The 24,527-nt window shown below is 36.8% G+C and overlaps 1 protein-coding gene across 1 annotated transcript in view; it reads left to right on the forward strand.

The window, feature by feature from the left end:
• GPR158 (G protein-coupled receptor 158) overlaps window positions 1-24,527 on the forward strand; it is a 286,570-nt gene that overhangs the window by 183,601 nt on the left and 78,442 nt on the right. Inside the window, exon 5 of the mRNA XM_043480390.1 lies at window positions 19,140-19,208. Within this exon, the coding sequence (XP_043336325.1) occupies window positions 19,140-19,208 (69 nt within the window). The remainder of the gene's footprint in view (window positions 1-19,139; window positions 19,209-24,527) is intronic.

Genomic DNA, 24,527 nt, shown 5'->3' on the forward strand with positions numbered 1-24,527 from the left:
TAATCAATACCTCCTGGGGGGAAAAGTTACTCCCTTTGAGAATCACAGCTTTAGAGCAATCACTTCTACTTCAGTCTGTGATGTATGTCTTTCCTAAAAAATTGAATACTCAATGAGAGCAGGAAGTCTGTGGTTTATATGTGCATGCATGTGTGTTTGTGTGTGTGTGTATTGAATGAAAGAATGAGGGAAAAAGCCCAAAACACCATATGGGATTAATGTCACTATTTGATTCTAATCTCCAGAGTTCATTCTTTGTTTCTTGTCCAGAAGGAGACTTGAGAACTCCATCCATAGTACTATTGAATTTCAGATCAGCGTAGTCTTGAGGTAGAGATTACTAGAGAACACTAGTTCTCTAGTATATATGGGGTATATGCTTCTGCTCTATTGTTGGAAACCTCCAGATCATCAGGCTCTTAAGGAAGAGACTCAACTTCTCTAAATCTAAATAAGCATCCTAAAAGTCGTACACATTCTTCATGCAGCTGTGTGGCAACTTGGTATTATTAACTACTTGGGAGAAAACTATACCTACAACATAGCTAAAATTTAAGCTTAAAATGGAATACAGAGTTTTTCTTACTAGAGGAATGTATATGGAGGAATGTACTCTATGCCTTCTGTGAGGTTTTCTAGCAGATCCAAGTAGCTGATGGAAAAAGTAGATATAAACACGCTAGTAATAAGTGGAAAAGTAGATAGGAGTGCGTATACAGAGCGAGTAACATTTGATTCTAAATGGAAAGAAACATCAGGTATGTCTTTCCAGAAAAGGTGACATTTGAACTGCTATGAAAGATGAGTAGGCATTTTCTCAATAAAAGAACAAAACCTGCAAAGTTCTTGGGATTAAAAAGAGCACAGTGGGACACAGCATGTGGTCTGTAGAATGTTTGAGATGAAGCTGCAGAGGTTGGAAGAGGCTAGAACATGAGGAGCTTTAAATGCCGAGATAAGGAGTTTGGATTTATTTATAGCAAACTATCCCAAGGATTTAAAAAGGGAAATGATACGGTTGCATTTGTATTTTATAGAAATCTCTTTGGCAGAAGGTAGAAGACAACCTAGAATGTATGAGTGCGCAGGTTTAGAGACCAAGTGTTTTTGTTGCTTAGTTACTAAGTCATGTCTGACTCTTTGTGACCTTGTGGTAAGTCGTGTCTGACTCTTTTTGACCCCATGGACTGTAGCCCGTCAGGTGCCTCTGTCCATGGGATTTCCCAGGCAAGAATCCTGGAGTGGGTTGCCATTGTCTCCTCCTGGAGACCAATTAGGGATCTGTTATACTAATTTCCAGGAGAAATGAAGACCAAGATGACTTAAGACAGTGACACGATAGGTGGGACAAAGGGAATGACCTCCAAAGACAGTGAGGAAGTGGAAATGACATGATGTTGACAGTGGTGAAAAAGAAGAGTCTAGAATGTTCCTCAAGATTCACATATCAGTGTGATTTCCTGCATACATCATGAAGCCATTAACACAGGGGACTTCGAAGGAACAGGTTTGAATGGACAGAGATGAGTTTGGTTTTGGACACGCTGAGATTAAGTCATTCATGATCTCTAGTTATAGAGGAGCCAGGTCTGGTCCTCAGAAGAGAGGTCAGAACTAGAAAGATTTGCGTTGCCATGATGGGGTCGTCACTGATGCTGTGAGAATGGACAGGAATCCCAGAGAAAGGGTGAGAAGAACAGGGGCAGGTTTATTGTCTATCACTGAAGAAGAGTTTCAGTAAGAAAGCCCTGGTTCTCAGTCTTTATCCGAAACTTGAATCACCTGAAAGATTTCTGTTTTAAGATTCAAGAAAGCAATGTAATCAAATTATTTTCATGTCCATTTGCTCTGATTTATTTATTCTGCTGGTATCAAGAGAACTAATGTTTGAGATGCCTTAAAATAATATCTATCTATTTACAGCTCTTTGTGAGCCAGGAAGTCACAAAATCTTTGTAAATTTTGCAAGTCTTTGAGAAAAGCCTTCATGAGATATGCTTTCAGACCACAGGCATATGGTGAGAGTGCCTGCCTTCCAAAGTGGAGACTGAGAAATAGAAAGGTTTGGTTATAGTTCAGATAGTTTTTGAACTGGTTTGGCAGTAATGGGTCAATTCTGTTTTAATGACTACATTTTATTTTCTTGATGGCATAGTTTGGATTTCCGTGTATATCTATTTTAGAGCTTTTAATATTTTATCTGGCATATGGTCTTTTCATATTAATGATGAGTGTGAGGTTAAAAAATATTCACAACCTAAAAGTTGAGAGTTATGTTTTATTCAGCAAGAATTTTTAGGACTTCAAGCCCAAGAGGCAGCATCTCAAGTAGCCCTGAGAGAACTGTTCCAAGGAGGTGGAGGTGAGGAGGGAGCTAGGTTAAATAGGAGTTTTGCAGCAAAGGGCAGGTAGTTTGAATATCAAAAGATTATTGTAAATTAAGGAAAGCCAGATATCCCAAGTTAAGGGATTGAGCACTTTTCTATCATTGGGAAGATGCAAGAGTTTGGGCTCACTGAAGTCATATCTTTGATATGTACCTCAGCTGTTTGGGGCCAGTATTATGTGTTTTTACACCCTGAGTTTCCTCAGGACTCACTGGCCCCATGCTGGAGGGCTGCAGTCGCTGATGACTGTGACATCCTTATTTACTGATACGGCAGGAAATACTCCCTTTCTCATGGGAGGTATGAATATGGTCATTTTAATGACATAACCCAATAGCACTGCATGTAGTTATTTCATAACTGATGAGCTCAAATTAAGTTCTAGTCTGTTTTTTAATTGAATAACGTTTGACATATAACATAGACATTTAAGGTGTGCATATTAATTTAATACATTTGTGTATTTTAGTGATTGCCATTGTAGTGATAATTAGCACCTCTGTCACATTAATGAATTATCTTTTTTTAACTGGTTAGAATAATTAAGTTCTAGTTGCTTGGCAAATTTGATGGTTTTAGTACAATGTTGTCATCTGTGTTCTAGCCTATTTTCTTCTTATATTGGGTTTCTATTAAAATGTGTCTGCCAAAACCAGTTGTAAACAATTAGGTAATGTGAACAGATTCTCATATGAATTGATCTGAATGTTTATCAGCGAATAGATTCATTTTTTTCCTATAAGACAAATAAGCAACTTTTTTGTATCTGTAGGGATATTTTAAATTGGTAAATACAATAGGGATGATAATACAACAAAATCTTCTGTCAGTTTTAATAATAGCAAATGAGATTTTTTGTTTCTCTATTTGTTTCAAGATGCCCTTTTAGAAAAAGGCATTTTTCAAGGCCAGGAAAAAAAGTGATTTACCAATTGAAAGGCCATACAAAATGTTATTTCAAATTTAAATGTAATTGAAATATATTAGCAAAAACTCACTCATATCAGAATTGAATTCACAAGCTCAATGAGTGACAAAATTGTTTATACCTAAGAACAGAATCATAATTTATCAATAAATCTCTAGGCACTATTTTCAAAATAATTTTTTGAGTGTTCTGAGAAATGGCCAGGCATATATGTTTTATACAGTAATGATACATTTTCCCATAAATAGCGTGTTCTTGAAGAATTGGATTTAAATTGAATTTTTAATAGATTTTAGGATAAACTAATAGCTCAGCTGTTAAAGAATCCACCTGCAATGCAGGAGACCCTGGTTCAATTCCTGGGTCGGTAAATTCCCCTGGAGAAGGGATAGAGTACCCCCTCCAGTATTCATGGGCTTCCCTGTTGGCTCAGAGAGTAAAGAACCACCTGCAGTGCAGGAGACCTGGGTTCGATCCCTGGGTTAGGAAGATTCCCTGAAGGAGGGCATGGCAACCCACGTCGGTATGCTTGCCTGGAGAATCCCCATGGACAGAGGAGCCTGGCAGGCTACATGCAGTCCATGGGGTTGCAAAGAGTCAGACATGACTGAGCAACTAAGCCCAGCACAATACTAGTAAAGTTTACCCAAAGGCACAGAGCCAGGAAGCAAAACTCAGATCATAAAGACTACAGAGCTTACATATTTAAAAAATTTTATTTTATATTGGAGTATAGTTGATTTACAATGTTGTATTGATTTCAGGTATACAGTGAAGTGATTTAGTTATACATACATCTATTCTTTTTCATTTTCTTTTCCAATATAGGTTATTAGAGAGTATTGAGTATAGTTCCCTGTTCTGTACAGTAGGTCCTTGTTGATTATCTGGTTTATATATAGTAGTCTGTGTTAATCCCAACCTAATTTATCCCTCCCCTATCTTTCCCCTGTGTAACTATGTCTGTTTTCTATGTTGTAAGTCTGTTTCTGTTTTGTAAATACCTTCATTTGTATCATTTTTTAGATTCCACATATACATGATATCATATGGTTTTTGTCTTTCTCTACCTAACCTCACTTAGTATGATAATCTCTAGATCCATTCATGTTGCTGTAAATGGCATTATTCAATTCTTTAAGGCTGAGTCATATTCTATTGTATATATGTACCACATCTTCTTTAAGAGCCTCCATATTTAATTAGCACATTGTGTGTGATGTTCCTCTTTCTTGAAGTGTGAATAGAGAACTCTGAGCTTCTTCCTGTCAATTTCTTGCTCCCTTTCTTGTAGGGCTCTCTTCCATCTTTGCAAAGTAATCAGATAGAAGTAAATGAATGGGAAGTATGGAAATGTCCTTGGCTTAAATGTAAGTTAATACACTATACAAATTGGAGATACAAATAGTAGAAATACCAGAAAGTTATGTACTTTTGCTTTCTTTGCAGGTTTACCCCTTGTGTGATAGGCCTTGCAAATTGGTGGCACCAATTTCATGAGATTTGAAGTGTAATAAAAGGTCTATTGATTTTTATCTTTAACACCTTAGTGCAGGTTTCAAATCCTTTGTTATTTTTTTATTTTTAGGAAGGTACAATTTTGTTGTTGTTGTTTTCCAGTCTCTAAGTTGTGTCCAATTCTTTGCGACTCCATGGACTGTAGCATGCCATGCTCCTGTGTCCTCTGCTATCTCCCGGAGTTTGCTCAAATTCAGGTACAATTTACATGGAGTGAAATGCATTAATTCTACAGGGCAGTGAGTTGGACAAATGCATACACCCATGTCATCTATACCTTTATCAAGATGTAGAAGTTTCCATTTGCCCCACAGAGTTCTCTCCTGCCCTCTCCCAGTCGGTCCCCACTCCTTCCTGTCAGATTTCTATCACTGTAGTTTAGTTTTACCTGTTCTGGGACTCCATATAAATGGAGTCATGCTGTGTGTTCTTTTTTGCATCAGACGTCTTTAATAAATACTGTATAGTCTTTGAGGCTGATCTTGTCTGTGTGAATCAACACTTTCCCCCTTCTGTTTTAGTGGTATATCATTGTAAGAATATTGCTATAATTTATATATTCATTTTCCTGTTGGATGGATATTTGGGTTGTTCTGCTTTTTGATTATTATGATAAAGTTGCTGTGAATATTCTTATATGGTTTTTTTTTTGCAATCAAATGTTTTTCTTTTACCTGTGAGTAGAATTGCTTGGTCACACAGCAGATGTATTTTTAACTTTTATAAGATGTGGCCAAACCGTTTTCCAAAGTGGTTGTACGGTTTTAAATTCTCATTTCATATTCCCATCAGCAATGTATGGAAATTCCCCTTGTTCCAAATGCACTCCACATTTGGTGTTGTCAGTCTCTTTAATTTTAGCAGTTTTAGAAGGTATCTTTTTATAGCTTTAATCTTTTCAATCTTTTTGTAAGATTAGAGTTTAATTTCTTTTAGTTTTTTGAAAAAAAATCAGAAGCATTCCTGGGAAGGCAAAGACTAAAGTTTTAAACTGTTCTGTATTGTAAAATCAGTGTATTTTATAGAGTTTGGAAAAGACTGAAAATTTTAAGTAATAATGTAAAAATTTCCTGTAAGTCCACAATTTAGTTTTTTAAACATTTAATTTCATATACATAAATTATAATCTTAAACTCTTAGATCAAGTGTGCCCCCAAACTTTGAATTTTATGACATAATAAAATTCAATATATCATAGAGTATATCATGATTTATTTTACCATTTATCAACTTTCTGGGATTTGGATTACCCCTAATTTTGTCCCGACATGAATAATGCTGTGTGTGGAACATTCTTATAACCAAATCTTATGTATGATGCCGATTACTTCTTTGAGACAACTTCTTGCCAGATCACAATGTTGCCTCATTGTCCTGTTTCCAGTCTTTATATCTCATTGTCGTTAATAGAAATCCCAGAAGTAAAATCCCACTGCTACTATCAGATGTCCTTATCATGTGGCTGCTTAAGAATTCCTGCCTCACCACTAAGACTCGGGCAGTGTATTTATGGTGGATGTTCTTTCTTTTAGAAAGTAATGCTTCTGACAGTTGCTTTCCTCATTAATTTCAGTTGTGATGAGTGTTCCATTCAGGGAGGTACTCTGTGCAGTTAGCGTAAAATGTTGAAACTTACACAGTCCGATTAGTTCTCTGAAACTCCTGTGTCTACTGCCTTGTGTGTTACAGTGACCGAAAAGTGACAGTGTTAGTCACTCAGTCATGTTTAAGTCTTTGTGACCCCATGGACTGTAGCCTGCCAGGCTGCTGTGTCCATGGAATTTTTCAGGCAGGAATGCTGGACTGGGTTGCCATTCCTTTCTCCAGGGGATCTTCCTGACCCCAGGGATGGAACCTGGGTCTCCTGCATCGCAGGCAGGTTCTTGACCATCTGAGCCACCAGGGAAGCCCTATATTGTGTGAAAAGTCAGTGAAACTAACACCTGAGGAATGAGTTGATGTGAGCCAGGTGAGGGTTAGGGAGCCTGGTAGAAGCAAGCAAGGGTGAGGGAAGAGGATGTGCTCTGACAGCCATTGGGCAGGAGCAGCTGCATCTGTGGAATGAAGAGCGGCCAGGTTGGCCGGAGCATAGTGAATCTCAGGGGACAGGATGCTGGACAGGGCTGGGGGGAAGCAGGGCTGTGAGGTCCAGGCCCCTCACTTGGTTCAGGCCTTTGACTGTTGCAGTATGCTAGAATGTGATAACAGGGACTGATATTAAATGTCTTTTTCCTCCTTTTTTTTTTTTTTCCCCATGCTTTTTCACCTTAAATTTCACTCTGGTAGATAGTAGAATTGTGAATTTCCTTTTACATGAAAAATTTTTGTTTATTGCCTTTTTCTCTGGGCTTTACTGTTTCCATTTTTTTCTTTCTATCTTCACTTTCTTCCCCCACAAATACAAATGTGTACTAAAAGTCAGACCCTTGAGATGAGTTTTGAATACTTCTCCTCTTGAAGCTTGTGGTTAAGTATCTTGCAAGTAGACTCTATTTTGGTTGTATTTTATCACTTTTGACCTACTCTGAGCATCTGCCCATTTCTCTCCTATCATTCTTTCTCTTCTTTCTTCTTTCCTTCCTCTTTTGGCATATAGGATTTTCTTTCTTTTTTTTATTCATTTTTAATTTTTTTTATTAGTTGGAGGCTAATTACTTCACAACATTTCAGTGGGTTTTGTCATACATTGATATGAATCAGCCATAGAGTTACAGGTATTACGGCATATAGGATTTTCAGTTGATGATCTTTACTTGAATAAGTGAATACATTGTTGTACAAAATTGACACATAAAGAAAAATATAAAGCAGTAAGTTAAAGGTCGTCCATTTCCTCTGGCTTCTACTTCTCTTCCCAGAAAATTTGTAACATCAAGGGTTTGATCCATGCACACACACTCATACCATGCCTTTCACTAATAAAGATTTTTTATTTAAAAATTATTTCTAAAAATCTCTTAAGCTTTTTTTTCCTGCCTGTGTATATGTATTTTTCTCATATTTTAAAGAGCTTCATTATATCATGTCATATGGCTGAACCAGTAAAACTACTGGTATATTCTCTGTTATTGATATTCCATTTGTTTCAACTTATTTACTAGATATTATACCACCAGTGCTTTGGTAAACTTGTTTGTGCATATATTTTTGTGCAAAGATGTAAGTAATCCTTAAAGACAAACCCTTTGTGTGGAGTGGCTGGTATAATCAAGTATAGACACTTAAAATGTTGATACTTCAAAACTGTGTTATCAAGGGCTTCATCTATTTCTGTTTCTATGAGCATGAAAGTGCCCATCTCCTAGCATTCTAACCAGTAACTGATATTATCAGTCTTTTTAACTTTTTCAGTCTAGCAGATTAAAAATGAGATATTTAAAGTTTCTATTTCCCAGTTACTTGTGAGAGTGAGTGCTTTTTCTCATTTTTATTTCTGTTTGTATTTCTGCTTTGAATTTCCTATTCACAGCAGGGTTGTGACTTTCTATTTCACATGTGTCTTTACATTTCAGTGGGAGGTTAGTAAAGGTTGCTTCAGGAGCTGCTATCCAATGCTATTTTAAATGATAGCTTTAAAAGTTGGATTTTGAAAATGATAGGGGCAAGGTTGAGTGATAGCATTATGTAATATCAATTTCCTTGGACAAGTTTTTCAGTCCTGTTAAACCTCAGCTGCCTCATTTATAAAGTGGAGATAGCAATAGTGCCTACTACAAATAGTACCTACTATTTGTCATGAGGGTTCAATATTTTTGTGAGGGTTAATTAATATTATATAAAATGCCTAGAATAACAGCTGGCACAAAAATTCAACTGACTTCATTGTTATTGTTGTCATTGTTACTACCACTTTTATTATCAACATTTTGTGATAGTGAGATGTGCCTTTGGGGAAAATGCCACGGAAGGAGCAACTTAGCCCTGCTGGATATACTTTCAGGTCCCTCTTCTACCCAGTACAGTGGTTCTTGATTTAGTCCCCTTTCAGTTGGTATTTTCATTCCCAGAACTTATGCATTTATATCTCTTTCATGACTTTTAAAGCGTGGTCCAGAAAGAAACAAAGAGAAAGCTATAGTAATTGGGGCGTGTTTATGGGGCGGAAGGGAGCTGCTGTTTGGGAGCTGAAGTTGCACCCACACGGTGTGTCTTGAATCCCGTCACATGATGAAAGCTGGATTTCAGAGGCACCTGCCTTATTATCCAACTTCTGTTTCAAAGACAGAAAGAAGAAAGTGAAGCAAACCTCTTCGCTTAGCCTGCCCTCAACAAAGGCTTAGGGGATTTTCTGAGGCACAGATGTGTGGAAGTTATGGTGATTTAGACTGACTCCTGATGGAATTTATATTCACAACTGAGAAGAAAAGACTTTTTTTGAAATCTGAACTTCTTCTTTAAAAATTCTTCAACAGAAGATAAAGGTGATGGGTCCCTTTTATTCCTGAAAGGAATCTCTGCATTCCCGTTTCTGATTGAATGAATGTAGGTACCTTGGTCTGCTTGCTTATCAGACCAGTCTCAGAGGAAGCAGTCACCGCCAGTGAGGTTGGAGCCTCCAGTGAGGCCCATGTGCTGACAGCTTCACTCTTCACTTTCAGAGTTCAAGGTCTTTGCCTTTAGGCATTAAGCCTTGACTATATACTTGGTCTTGCAAGTCCTACTTGGAGGAGCAGCCATTAAATTATTACTAATCACTAGCACTCTAATTGGCATTTATGATATCCCTAAGAATGGATAAGATTTAAGGCATGGAAGATATTACCAGTTGGAGATTAAGAGAAATAAGGGAATTCCTTTGAAATATATGCCTGCCTTGAAGAGGGCAGGCCTGGAGGGATGACAGATAGGGTGACATGAAGGCATTTGTTGTCTGATGCGATGAGATGAAGGCAAGAGTGAATACAGAGGGAGGCAGCTCTGAGAAAGCCCAGAGAATAGTGACCTCACCTATTCCTGAGTGCTGTTCTATCTCCATCCATCCCAATGCCCCAGCCATTTTACCCCGGACTTAGAATTGGTAGTTCATTGAACTAAACATAAAGAGATGGTTTCAAAAAAAAAAAAAAGAGAGAGATGGTTTCTTCTGCTTCTCTCCTCTCTCCTTTTTCTTCCTCCTACCTCCTCTTATTAAGATTTTGACTGTTTAATAATTTCTCTACGTTATAGAGGAGACTGTGGATTAAAAGTGAAAAATTTCCTCTCCACTTGAAAGTGGATCAACCTGCATGTTGCTTTTCAGATTAACCATTTATTTGGTTATCTGCAGCTCAACTGGTAAAGAATCCATCTGCAATGCGAGAGCCCTTGGTTCCATTCCTGTCTTGGGAAGATCCCCTGGAGAAGGAATAGGCTACCCAGTCCAGTATTCTTGGGCTTCCCTGGTTGGCTAAGACAGTAAAGAATCTGGTAGCAGTGTGGGAGACCTGGGTTTGATCCCTGGGTGGGGAAGATCCCCTGGAGAAGGGCATGGCAACTCACTCTAGTATCCTTGCCTGGAGAATCCTGATGGACAGAGGAGCCTGGTGGGCAAAGAGGAGTCCATGGGGTCGCAAAGAGTTGGACAGACTGAGTGATTAGCATACACAGCATACTTCTCACTCATTACTTAGTGAGATGGTTGGTCAACAGAATTTGGAGGGGATTCTGGAAAATACCAAATGTAAAAGCCTGGTAGCTCAAATGGTAAAGAGTCTGCAAGACAGGAGACCCGGGTTCAAACCCTGGGTTGGGAATATCCTCTGGAGGAGGAAATGGCAACCCACTCCATTATTCTTGCCTGGAAAATCCCACGGATGGAGGAGCCTGGCAGGTTGCAGTCCATGGGGTCACAAAGAGTTGGACATGACTGAGTTGGCCATGACTGAGTGACTTCACAAAACCAATAATTCATAAAAACCACTAGAAATAGAAACCTCTATTTCTACCTTGTATATTTTATATGATTTGACTACAAAATAGGTTAATCAGTTACCATTAACCAGGATGGGAAACATGAAGAGAAAAATAGATTGGAGAATGGAAGAATTTAGTTTTTGAAATCTTGAGTTTGAGGTGCCTATCAGTCATTCAGGTAGAACTGTTTTACAGCCAACTGAAAATAGGGGGTTGGAGCTCCAAAAAGAGGTTTAGACTGAAGATTTGCAGTCATTACTTTAAAAAGCTTCAAATATCAATTGCTTATAGAAAACTGCTTTAGTAATAGTTTAACCTTCAATGAGGTTAAACACAATTGCTTTTTAAAAAATCTATTACGTTGTAAAAGTTTTTTTCTAATTTTTGGTTTTATAACATTGTTTTAATTTTTCAGTAATTATCCACTGTCAAATTTCTGCTTGTTCTTAATTATTTCTCTTGAATCTCTTTCAGCTGATAATCTAATGCTAATGCATTTGTATAATACATTTTAGAGCAAATGATAACTAAGTGGGATCCAACAGAGAGAAGAGAGAAGACTAATGACAGGAAACCTTAGTTAGTGTGACCTTTCTAAATTCTCTATTGAAGGGTTAGCATTTATTTCTAATTAAAACTTATGAACTTATTGAAAATCTTTCATGAACCCTATTCAAAAAATAGAAAACTCTAAAATATCAAGGTAGTTATTATACATGTTGTGATTTGCTAATAAACATTAAGACTAACTGAAACAGCAGATTTTAGTGAAACAAATGGTTAGAATTGACAATCAGAGTGTAAGCAGGATGTTAGTTAATTAATATATGACTCCCATTTCTTTTCACTTTGTCTTTTGCTAAACAAGTTTGAGTGATATACTCTAGGTGGGCTGAATTTCATAATACGCATTTCATCGTTCTTCTTAGTGGTCCCAAGTTTGGTGAAAATAAGATCCAATTTACTTCATTTGCTCTAGAAATATTTATACTATTTTAGCGATTGAGTTTTGAATTCCTGTCTACATTACCTTTGCATATAAATAACCCTTGTTTTCCCATGACACTTTTATAATCTGCCTCTGTTTTTGCCTGTCAGATATAATGCTGGTATTTTTTTTTTTTAGATTTTTTTAAAATTTGGACCATTTTTAAGGTTTTTATTAAATTTGTTACAATATTGCTTCTGTTTTATGTTTTGGTTTTTTGGCCAAGAGGCACCTAGGCTCTTAACTCCCTGACCAGGGATTGAACCCATATCCCCTGCATTGGAAGGTGAAGTCTTAACCACTGGCCTGCCAGGAAGTCCCTCATACTGCCATTTTAAGCTTCTGAACTGCTTACTCTTCTTACAAATAGGGAGCATCTCTTGCAACTGTATTAAGTCATCTATTGGTTTATTCACTGAAATGTTCATCATTTTTCTTTGTGTATTTGTAAATGTCTTGTCAGATGGAAACTTTTTGGGTCAGTGTGGAGTATAAAATAAGGAACATAAACAAATTTTAGAATGTTTAGACTATTTCCAAATATTAGACACAGTATGAAATATTTCTTTGTTTTACACTCTGTCTAGTTATTCTGTGCATTTCCAAACATGCTTTGGAAGACAGACAATGTGTTAAAGACAAGCTTAACAATTCTAAGCAATTCTGTTCCCATTCTCACAATTTTTTTTCCTTTTTAAGAAGCCTGGGAAGAGCTGATGTTATCTAGCTAATATCTGATTGACTTTATTGCCTATGTGTGACCAGTAGCATTTTAAAGTAGTCACCTTACAGATCACAGTGTTCAAAATACCAAATTAAAATAGAAATCTGAGATTAGAAGTTTCAAATGATAAAGAAAGATTGCTTAGATGGGTTGGTACTTAGCAATCAAGTGAAACAGCAATAATTTGTCAAGTCTCTTGAATTTCTCTAAGTATAAAATACTCTTAAGTTTAAAAAAATGACATGTCACATTAGATGATATTTGAGTTAACCTCAGTGTAACAAAGATTGATATTTGAAAAAGTAAAGTGTTTTGTCTCATTACTGTGAAATTTTAAAGCACTTATTATTTTATGTTTTAATTATCATGCCATTCCACTTTCATGAGGAGAAATTTCTTTCAACGATCTACTTTTTAATTTGAAAATATATCCATTAATCTCAATAGCTTTTAATCAATAATGGAAAGCTGAGCAAATGACATATTTTGCTTTATTAATTTATTGCCACTTAAGCAGTCCTTTTCAAGGCAAGAGTCTTTGTAATATTTCAGTCTGCACCATTCACTTCTGTGTGCTTTTTTGACACTTAGAGAATTCATCTCCATTTTGTGATATATGAGTTATTCTATTTATTAGTATTGAAAAAAAGAAATTGGAGGTTGCAGATTGATTACAGAGAAGTAGCTGCTATTTTTGCAAAGAAGCTATGGGAAAAATGAGGACAAATCAGGACATGATGGTCCACAGTTTGGGACTGCATTCCAGTGGCCTCTTGTGGGGTGAGGGGCTGACTCGGGGGTTGATGAAGTCTGGAAGGAAGTGCTTTGGACATAAGCACGGAAGGACGAGCTTGACTGAGTAGAAGTGATCCAGAATCTTCTTATGCGTCTAACTTATTCTACATCTCTGCAATAGCAGTTGATTGTCAACATCTTTAAGTGAAAATCAGGCACTGAACTCCAGAAAGATGAGACACTGGAGGAACACTTCTAACTGCATTAAGTGAAACAAAGCAAAGAGAATGGGTAAATGTCTCAAATCCTGCAAAAGCAACCAGAGATGTTTGTGCCCCTCAATAAATGGTGAACCATAACTAATAATGAACTACTGGTTATTCCTTTTTTCACATTTATAAAATATCATTGAATTTTTCTTTATTTAGTGTGCTATACTATTTTAAACAGTATGAAACTATATATTCATTACTCTGAATTTTATTTTGGGTAAACTTATTTTTCTAAAAGGTCTTAAACAGCACCACTGCATATTGCCATAACATACAAAAATAGACTTTCTTGTGAATCTTAAAAATTAAAATAATTCTTAATTAAAACCATGTCATAGTTTGTTTTAATGTTTTAATAAAACTGTCAGAAATTTTACATTGACTAGCCTCTTTTAAAAATAATATCAACCAAATTCCTTAGTTGTAGCTCATGTTTAATTATTCTAATAGTGCTGCATATTTTTGTTAGTATACTATAACATTCAGTCCTGTTCCTTTGGGTAAGAGGGTCAGATTAGATACACAGAGGAAATCGCCCTGACGTGGGACCAGCAGCTCTGGGTGACGGGACCATGTGCTGTCACTCATCAGCTAGAGTGGGCTTAGATGTGTTGACCCCACCTCATATCTGTCCATGACAGACTGATGAACTTCCATTGACTGAGAGCCTGCTCTTTGTTGAGCAGCATGATTGCAAATCTTTACAGCAGTCCTTCAAGGTGGGCATCACTATATCCAACTTGCCCATGGTCACAAAGCTAGTGAGCAGCAGATGCTGAGATTTCAAACCATCTGGATATAAGCCCATGTGTTTTATTCCACAGATTTATAATCATCTGAGTTACTTATATTTCAGTTTTGGAAATCACTATCCTGACCATTTTCTTCTGCTTTTCTAAACCTTTTTTTTTTTTAAACTGTTGTGAATTCTTCAGAAAAACTACTATTGATTTTTAACTAACCACATTTTGAACAGTTGTTCCTTGACACATTTTTCTAAATCTAATTGGTTTTTCAGTGTTTCATCACAGATCTTCTTAAGACAAACTAATTGCACATAGTCTGTCAAACTGGATGTGTCTGTTCACATCCATTGATATAATTGTAAATAAAATTATTGAAAATAGCATTCGCATACCTCTCAGTGTGAGGATTCTTTCAGGTTTGCGTTTCACATCTTGCCTCCAGTTTATTCTGGTGTACTTACTTCATCAGGTGGTTGTTGGGTTTCCTTTGTAATCTGTGATTTTCTCTACAGAAATAGACGAATCAAAAGAAAAAGTGCAGCATGTGAGACTATTCTCCTGTCAGAATGGCTGATTCTTTCTGTAAATGATATACAATGATAGAGTCTTGGTTTATCATCCAGACCTGTGCTAGTTTGTTCTTTGCAGAATTGAATTCTCTTGCTTTCTTATATTTTCATCCTACATCGTGAAGCCCAGTTGTGTAAAAAATGTCTTCATGATCAGACGTTCCTTTTGTAATGGAAAGAAACTTTAATTGCTGCAAGGCTGAAGGTATCAGCTATGATCAAAAATAACTGCACTGTTTTAGCAAGATATACATTAATTGCCCTGGTGGTTGAAAAATGTTTAACAATTATAAATGAAGGAGTTAGCCCTATAGGATCAAGGAAATAATTTTAAGCTATTTTAGTTATTTTTAAAAGTTCTGACTTGAGCATTCTTACCGTCTTATTACTTCCAGTAACTCAGCTTCCTTTTTGTGTTTACATCCTCAGCGAATCCTGTGACAAGCTATGCTTCATCTTATGCCTCTGTACTTTGTATCTGGAGATTATAGAATTGAGAAATTGACTTTGACATAATTTTATAAAATTAGTGTGGTAAGATTAGCCTTTCTCTTTTGTCTACAGATCTGATATCTGACTGCTGTAAACCTTCGTAGGTCAGTTCTGAAAGTTTAAGAAATGGGGAAATTGGAATGGAGTGGAATGAGGTGGAGTCTGCCCTCGTCTGTTGTAAACTCTGGAATGATACTTATTAAGCTGTCTGGAGTCTAAGCCAGAGTTAGGCTCAGTAGCTCCCCCAGGTTTATATTCACCTATAAGTATCATGTTGTTCGGTCATTTGATGCATGTTGTCAGTACTGAATAAAATTTATTAAGTAGATATTATTAGGAAGGGCTTTGTTTAGAATTCTTTGCATATTGCAATACCCAGTGGTGGAATTTTCTACTAGCTGAGTTGACACATTTTAGATGATTTTTTTCACTTTATTTATCTAATTATTAAAATACATATATCAATACATGACTATGTCTCCAAAGAAAGTAAAATATTTCCAGATAAATTGATCTATCCTCAGATATACTTCTCTAGGGAAAGAAAGTACATTCTTGTCAGTTTGGCATGTATCCTCCAGACCTGAATTTGATATATTTATACATTATATATATGTATATACATATAGAAAACATAAAGTTTTCATTTGTATGTATATGTTTTATATAAATATTCTACTATATAAATATACATATATTTATAAATAATATTTATATAAATCAGTACTGTATTATACTGTTCAACATACTGTATATTGTTTATCATTTTTCAAGAATGTTTTTCAGAGTTTTCCACTTAGCAACTCTGGTTAAAAAGAGTTCCATGCCTCCATTTCTTTTTTCTTTAAAATTTTTTAACATGAACCATTTTTTCAAGAAGTCTTTATTGAATTTGTTACCATATTGCTTCTGTTTCACGTTTTGATTTTTTGGCAGTAAGGCATGTGGGATCTAAGTTCCCCACCGGGGGTTAAACCCACACCCCCTGCTTTGGAAGGCGAAGTCTTAACCACTGCGTCACCAGGGGTGTCCCCCATACCACCATTTCTATCTCAGGCAAAACTTTGAAAGATATGAAATTTTTTCTTGGCCTCTGTTATTTTGTTCATTATCTTTTTTATCCATTCTTGTTTTACAATCCCTCCTCTCTTCTTCCTTATCCTATCACTTAGACACTAAGGAAGAGCTTCTTGCCCTTGACTTTGAACTTAAGTCACTGTATTACTTACAACATGTATACTAATCGTTAGTACCAAATACAAAATAAAGTACTTTGTTCCATTTAAAAGAACTTCCAGTTACCAGTCAGTCAATGTGGAAAGATTTCAGGGCGCATGAGATTTCTTCTTTGTCCCTGAAGTTCCACCTATTATGTATCCACTCTTTCGGTGAGGCCTTAAAACCAACGTAGCCTGAGTGTTTGGGAAAAAAAAACCAAAAGCACATATTTTGTACAGGCCTTACATCTGATTATGGAATCATTTGTTGAGTTCCAGTTTATAATTTGAAATCATGGGCTCCTCTTCCCAACCAGAAGGAAGGTTATGAAGTATTAAGATTGTTCAATACATCCAGGTGTAAAGGAGACAGATTATTTGCTCTGAGAATATGTAAAAGCGTGCACCACTACAACTGTTATGAGACAGTGATGGTTGCAATATAGCTAACAACCCACTGGCCCTAAAAAAAAAAAACTTTTATGTTTTCTACTGTCAGGCTTTTGGCTCCTCTGGGGTCATTTTGGATCTCAAGCTTTAAAACAATTTTTACAGCTACTTACATATACCTCTGTGGTTTTCAAATTCACAATCCTACTGGTGTTTTCTACCTTGAGGAATGCATACCTGCTTATTATATGTCAGCCATGATGCTAGCCATTTTTGTGTACTTCATAATTTATTAAAGATGTCAGATTTAATATGGCAAAGATTAGGATACCCATTTTACATGGGAGGCCATTGAAGTTCAAGATCACTTAACTAAAGTGGTTGTTTCATAATTCAAACTGAGATAATGTTAACTGCAATGTCTGTTTTTTCCACCAAGCTTTACAGTTTCTTTTTATATCCTTCATTTTCAAACAATATTGCGTAGATTTTTTTTACAAGCAGTCTTGCATTATATTTTGGACTCTCACTCTAAATTAGTGTCGTTTTGGAGCAAGTTTAAAAACTAAACTATGGAGTATTCATAATTAGGTATGAATGTAATTTGTTATGTTGGAAATTCTGTCAGCCAAAACCCGTTTAAAGTCTTGCTGATAGAAGTTTTCTTTTCACTAAGAGCATCTGCCAGCTAAAATAATGACCAAGAGAGAAAATCCACTCAAACAATCAAGTCTGTTCACTGACTAAACTCATTTCTCTGTTCCCAAATTCTAGATTAATGAAGACCCTGAGTTGTTTTGAGGGATTACATAAGGAATTTGTCTATGCCCTAGTAATGTCTTCCCAGTGTTTTGAAGAGGAATTAGAATTTTATTTCTCTGCCTGTCCAGTTATCTGACACTTTTTTTTAAGCTTATTTATTTTTGATTAAAGAGTAATTGCTCTGCAGTATTGTGCTGGCTTCTGCCATACATGAGCATGAATCAGGCACAGGTACATATGTGTCTCCTCCCCCTCAAACCTCTCTCCTACCTGATCCCACTCCTCGAGGTTGTCACAGAGCCCCGGTTTGAGTTCCCTGAGTCAGGCAGCAAATTCCCAGTGGCTATCCATTTTACGTATGGTAGTGTATATGTTTCCATGCTGCTCTCTCCTGACACATTTTTTTTTTAATGTAATGGACTTGTAGTTTAGCATTTCACCTTCTTTTTGTTGCAAAATTAATTTATCTACTTAAAAGTATTTCCCCATTAAAATATCATATGTACACCTAGTGTAATTTGTTTATATATTTAACGTTGCACTGAGTGAAAACACATGTGTTCTAGAGTGACCTGTTTTTGTATTCCTAACTGATATCTTTACTCTGCATTGGTATTTGAACTCATCAAAGCAAAATTTGTTATTCTAAGTGGGCTTGGTTTTTTTTGGTCTTGTATTTCTTGTCACGATTCTAAGCATTTTGCTTTGCAAAGATAATGCTGTTTTGAGTCTAACAAAATATCTGAAGATTATTGAGTATATTTATGCTTAGCAATGGAGAAGGAAATGGCACCCATTCCAGTATTCTTGCCTGGAAAATCCCATGGTCAGAGGGGCCTGGTGGGCTACAGTACATGGGGTCACAAGAGTCAGACACGACTTAGCGACTAAACCACCAAACCACCACCATCATGCTTAAATAATCAGGAAGTATATTTGAAAAATCAACTTATTCTTTTGAATTTTGAGTGAATAATTTAACTATTTCACAAGGTGAGATACCTCTGGTTTTAAATGTGATTTATGTTATTTAAATAGTGAAGTTGTTACTGAGTTTTGGGGACTATGTTGTGACATGTTGGGAGATGTACCATTGAGACACCAAAAGTTGTGCCTATGTTTGCTTTATCCACTGGAACCATTGCTGAGGATTTGTGAAATGGTTTAGGAATAGCATTCAGAAATGCATTTGTCGCCGATGTGTCAGAAACACAGGCAAGGTTTTCTGTGTCTGTGCATTTCTTAGATTGGCAGGATCTTCTAAATAGTGATTCAAATTTTAGAGAACAACATTCCATGAAGCCAGTGGCAATATCATTAAGTCTACCCCCACCTTTACAGTCAGTCTTATTGCATGTTTCAGTTAAGTTTGCCTGTCTGAAATATAAGCCAATTTCTAATTATCCACCCCCACCAAAGAATGCTGTTCTGCTTGCGGCATTGTCGCAAGAGCATAAATTGTTCCATGCCTAGAAATGTCAGTTAATATTGACATTTTTATTTTTGTTATTTTTTTCAGAGCATCAGGGCATCGGGCCTTATCCTGTTGGAAACAATCCTTTTCGGGTCTCTGCTTCTATACTTTCCGGTAAGTAACATATTTTTATAGTTGCATTTCAAAAATAACCATTTTATTTTGCTGTAGAAGTATATTTGCTTGTATATACTATATTGTTTATATGTTTATATCTGTGTACAAATTTGTATGTCTGTATTTATATTGCTTACTGTATAGATGTAGATGTAAATGGCTTTACAGATATTCAAATCCTGGCTCTTATCTGGGTGACCTTAGACAAGTTGGTTAGCATTTCTAAACTAACCTTGGTTCCTCCTGTAAAATGGTGCTAATTATACTTTTCTTCCCAAATTTGTGAGAAGCAGTTAAGTGCATAAATGAACTCACATGAAAGGCATGTTTGGTATATTCATATAAATATTGGTTTCCTTCTGCTTCCTTCCTACTTGAATCAGAACCAGGAGACACACCAAGTAGTTAATGCTGAAAATTTCCAAGTGGTTATGTAGAAAAATAAACAGAATAAATGTGTGGGGGTACTAGTGGTGTAGATAATCATAATCTAGACCTTCCTATCACACTAGTTATTTATCTGTAACCAGAAAATAGTATTGATGCTACTGATTCAATTCAACCAACTTCTGTTCATCAGTGCTTTGGTCAATGTCATTTCTCCTGCACAAACTTCAGTCCTGTGGGAGTGATGGTCTGTTTGCTTGTGGCTCACTCTTGTGTCTGCAGTGTGAACCTAGTGCCTGTCTTCATAGTGGAAGCACAGTAGATATGCAGTGAGTGAATGAAGGAGGTTATACTTGCATGCATTTAAGAACTATACCCTAAAGTAGTGACTGTTGTCCTATTGAAATAGCCTCCAAAGAATCTGCTTGATTGTAGAAGACCAAGAATGATAGTCCTTATCCTATCCATATTACTTTATTTAGTACCTACTAGTTTTTAGCTAGGCATTAACACACTTCTTAACATTATTTTTAGGTGTTAGTAAATTTGGGTTTATTTTTTACTTATAAGATTCATACTTACTCAAATCCAGGGGCCGTAATAAAGGATATGGGCCTAAAATCTATAGAAGAATTTTAAAGCCTTTTAAACAGAAGAAGTATTCTAGAAAAGAAGGATGTTGGAAAGAATAATTGCAAATGTTAGGCTGCTAAATATTCAAAGCAGTCATTAGAGACCCTTTCATTGACTGGAATCCAGTTTTGAAAACTGTCTAATGGACCTATACCTGTGACATCAACTACAGAGAAAAAGAGGAGAAAGAAATGGAAACTTAAAGAGAACAAAAGATAACACCAATTCTACTTGACACTTCTGTTATGCCTGGGAGGAAAAAGGGAAGAGAAGACTTACCAAATCAATCCTGTCCAACAGGAACCTTAGGATACCTCACTGTGTTACTTCATCTTTAACTGTCTGTTTCATCTTTCATAACATAAATTCTTTCTTCAACTTCTTGAAATATTAATGGGTAGCTTTCCAGTTCATGCTGTGTACTTTGGTTTTAAATAAGTTAGTTAAATAAGTTAGTGTTCATGCTCTGATGGCAGAAAGGGCCAAATTATTCAATGAAGACTTGGATATAGCATAAAATACAGAAGGAGAAAAGACGTAATATACTAGTGATTGAATATGGAAAAGAAAGTAGTTTTGTTTTACGTGAGAGAATGGGGATGATGTCTCATCCCCATCTCAAACCTCTGGCTACCTAGGGAATGTTTATGTACCTGGATGTACATGCATAGAAATTTTTGACAAGAGTAAGTTGGTCTTTAGACCAAAGCTCATTGGCTTTCTTAGGTTTAACAGAAATGAAGTTTATGACTTTGAGCTTGAGTTTTCCTATAAGGAGGACCTCTGTAATAAGTGATAAAGGTGATTGAGTAAATATAGCCAAAGGATCTAATTATTTGATGGTGTAAATGTGACCTCTACGGATCTGTTAAATATCTTACTACTTTCTCTGTTCCTTGTGTGGCCTGTACCAGAATTGCTCATAAAATTTTTACTGGGGGTTACAGTTTTTTTTTTGTTTTTTTTTTTATGTGTTCTTGAGTAAATTAGAATTGTTTTTCAAGCTAGGTAACTCCTTGGAAGGACGCTTTGAGGATATTCACTGTTCTAGTGAGTTGTTATGCAATGAGCCTTTTCTTCTTTTTATGCTGCATATTGTTGTACAGATTTGCAAGAATTAAGGTTATTTTTGCCTTTTCTAAGCAATCTTAGACTACAGACGATTTCATAACAATGCTTATATTGGAAAGTCCAAATTAGAGATTGTCATCATTCTGTAGATAAGGACAAACCAAAATCTGACTAAATTTAGCATTGTTATAATTGGGTAGCAGAGAGCTGAAGCATTTAAAACATTTTCTTACAGACTCTCTAAAGAGACTCATAATTTGAAGCCCACAGATTTGCGAACAAATGATTAGTCTTCATAATCACCTAAATAAAACTTTCAATTTATAAAAGAAAGAAAAAAACTTTAAAAATCAGTTAAAGTGTGTTTTTCTTGCTAAATCACGTAAAATGACATATTATGGATTAGTAAAGCATATTAAGTAATATGGAGTCTAGAGGTTTGTTTTTGGCTTGGCTCAACCTCCAGTTTCAGCCAATAAGGTGCATGTTTTCCCTCTAACCTTGGTGATCTGTTTGATTGGTGGATGTGCCTTTCTATAAAGGACACCAATACATGTATAAATATGGTACTTACTCTCAGGTTGATCCCCCTACACTCACACCCGCAAGTCCTATTAAGAAAAGAGCTGTAAAATATTAGAACTAGAAGGGATATCAGACAAAACTTAGTCTTGATTCAGCCTCTGTTTTGCAATGAAAGAAGAGAGGCTGAGAGAAGTTGCAGCTCCTCCAGCTTTCCTCCATTAGGTGATGGGAAAGCCAGGAAAAGACTAGTCTCTGGTCCCCTGGCCCAGCGTGGTCTTCAGTCTGTGACATTGCTTCTGATGGAGGGGATGGATGTGAGATACAGGTGGTGTTACACAGTGTCATCAGGGAGGCCCATGTTCTGCCCGTGGATCAGTCACCTTTCCTCTTCAGGCCTCCAAGGCAATAAAGGCTCAGAGAATAAAACAGGGAACCAATTTAAAATAGCTTGAGGTTTAGCACTAAGGAGTTTGATGTAAAACTCCCATGAGCTTGGGTGGACCGTGTTATTGAACCACATGGAGTTTCTGATATTCATCTGTTTTACCTACAAAAGCGGAAATGTGATCTTTCAAACCTAATCAATCATCCTATTAGACCATGCCAGGTTGGTTTCAGCGGCAGAGAACCTAACTCAGTTAACAGACTGCTTTCTCTGTGACCACCCCAAAGCCTAAAGCTAAAACTTGGACTTCTACTCCTGTTAAAGTACATGTATCTCCAGAAGAAGAGAAAAACCAGGAGCATGTTACTTCCCTGCATAGAGTTCAAAGGGCAGGAAATAAAGGATAGAGAGGTGAAAATGGGGAGAAGGGGTAAGAATGAGATCATGAGAATACAGTTGAAACAGCTAAGGTTTTATTCTATTATTATTATTACTTATTTTGATGCTCAAATTAATGCAGAATTGCCAGTGGAAGACCCTTCAAGCTCCCTCTTGCCTTCTTTTGATATGTGACTTCACCATTCTTTGAACACCTCCCTACTTGCTAGTGCAACAGAAAGTTGTTTCCATGCCCCAGCCCTGGACTCAGCCTCTTTCTTCTCCAAGGAGCTCTGGTGCTTTTTAGGGGGAAATGGTAGTAATTGGATTCTGGGACAGTGTCACTTCCATTGTGACAAATGCAGGGCAGAAATTTCCCAGTTTTACAACTCGGCCACTGTTTCTCAAACCTCAGTTATCTAGGACATTTTGTAAGGAGATTTCTCCTCAGCCCTAAGATTCTATCCTTAAGATAGTTCTTAAACTGATCTAAGACTACATCTTACTTGGTTTCATTTAGATCCATTTGGCTTGATACCAAAGCAAAAGAGGGAAAGGAAATAGAAAGGAAAGTTACTACCCAGGAGCACAGCAGTACTGTGGAGAAAACAATAATGTGGGGATGTGGTTTCATGCTGACATTGCTCTGAGGGTACCGGAATTATAGAGCTTCCCCAGGGGCTCCGTGGTAAAGAATCCGCTTGCCAATGCCGGAGACACGGGTTTGATTCCTGGGTCAGGACAATCCCCTGGAGAAGGAAATGGCAGCCTGCCGGGGTCCAGCCTCGGCAGGATCCATGGGGTATCCTCTGGATGAACGGCGTCGGCGAGAGAGAGAAGACACGTGAGACCAGCCTTGATAGGGCCAAGTCTGTGAGGGAGAGAGAGAGAAAGAGAGAGAGAGAGAGTGACCAGACGGGGGGTGCAGAGTCTGGCAGAGTCTGGCAATGCTTTATTTTTTACCATGGCTTTTATACCCTAAATTAGTACATTTCTAAGGGGAAGAGAGTTTAACATTACATCAGCTTGTTCTTCACGAAACCAGGGTGTTTTCTGCATATTTCTTTGTTTATGAGGGTCTTGTACATTATCTTCTGGCCTTGGGGCCTATTAACATTTTATGCAAGTCAGGTGAATGTAAACCTGTTTTCTGTTTCTATGGTGACCTTAACTGAAAGGTAGCAGTCTCATAGGGCAACAGTACAGAGTAGAAGTATAACCTTGTTAACACAAAAGTTAATCCTTCTGCAGAAGTTGTCAGTTGCGTTTATCTAAGAAGTTTACCCCAGACTGACTTCTGTGACTTTGGTGAGGCAGCCTCTGCCTAGCACTCCTGGCTGACAATTAACAACCATCTCATTGTTACCACACTAGGGCTAAGCTCTTATTTCTCTAGATCTTTAACTATATTAACAATGGTTTCTATAACACAACCTTGGCACATTAAAAGCAAAAATAAAGCAAGCAAAACACAGCAAGCAAAACACAGCAAGCAAATGTTAACCCAATAGCTACTTTTAGAATAATTTTTCTTGTTTTCTAATAGGGCTTCCTCACCCCCCGAAGAGCTCTATGTCTGTTAAGGCCTTTATATGATCAGGTTCTTTATGTTATTTTATGATTAGGGTATATAAGCAATCATGCATATTAGTACCAAGGGCATAAATGCATTTGCCAAACAAACTAAAATACCAGCAAAGGAGTTTGAATTAAAACACTCCTTTCACCCTGGATAATCTCATAAAATACCACCACCCGGGAAACTTATTGATTAAAGTTCTAAATTGATTCTTATTTGGGAAGAGATCGGGGAAGGCCTTCTGCCTGTGTCACAGAAATTAGGGAGTAGTCTATTGAGGCAGGCATCAGAAAGAGAGATATCATCTTTAAGGTGAGTGCTGGGGGCAGCTTTTTGAAATCCCTGAAAACCTGATCTG

This window comes from Cervus canadensis, chromosome 10 (assembly GCF_019320065.1).
Source record: "Cervus canadensis isolate Bull #8, Minnesota chromosome 10, ASM1932006v1, whole genome shotgun sequence".
Classification (NCBI taxonomy): Eukaryota; Metazoa; Chordata; class Mammalia; order Artiodactyla; family Cervidae; genus Cervus; species Cervus canadensis.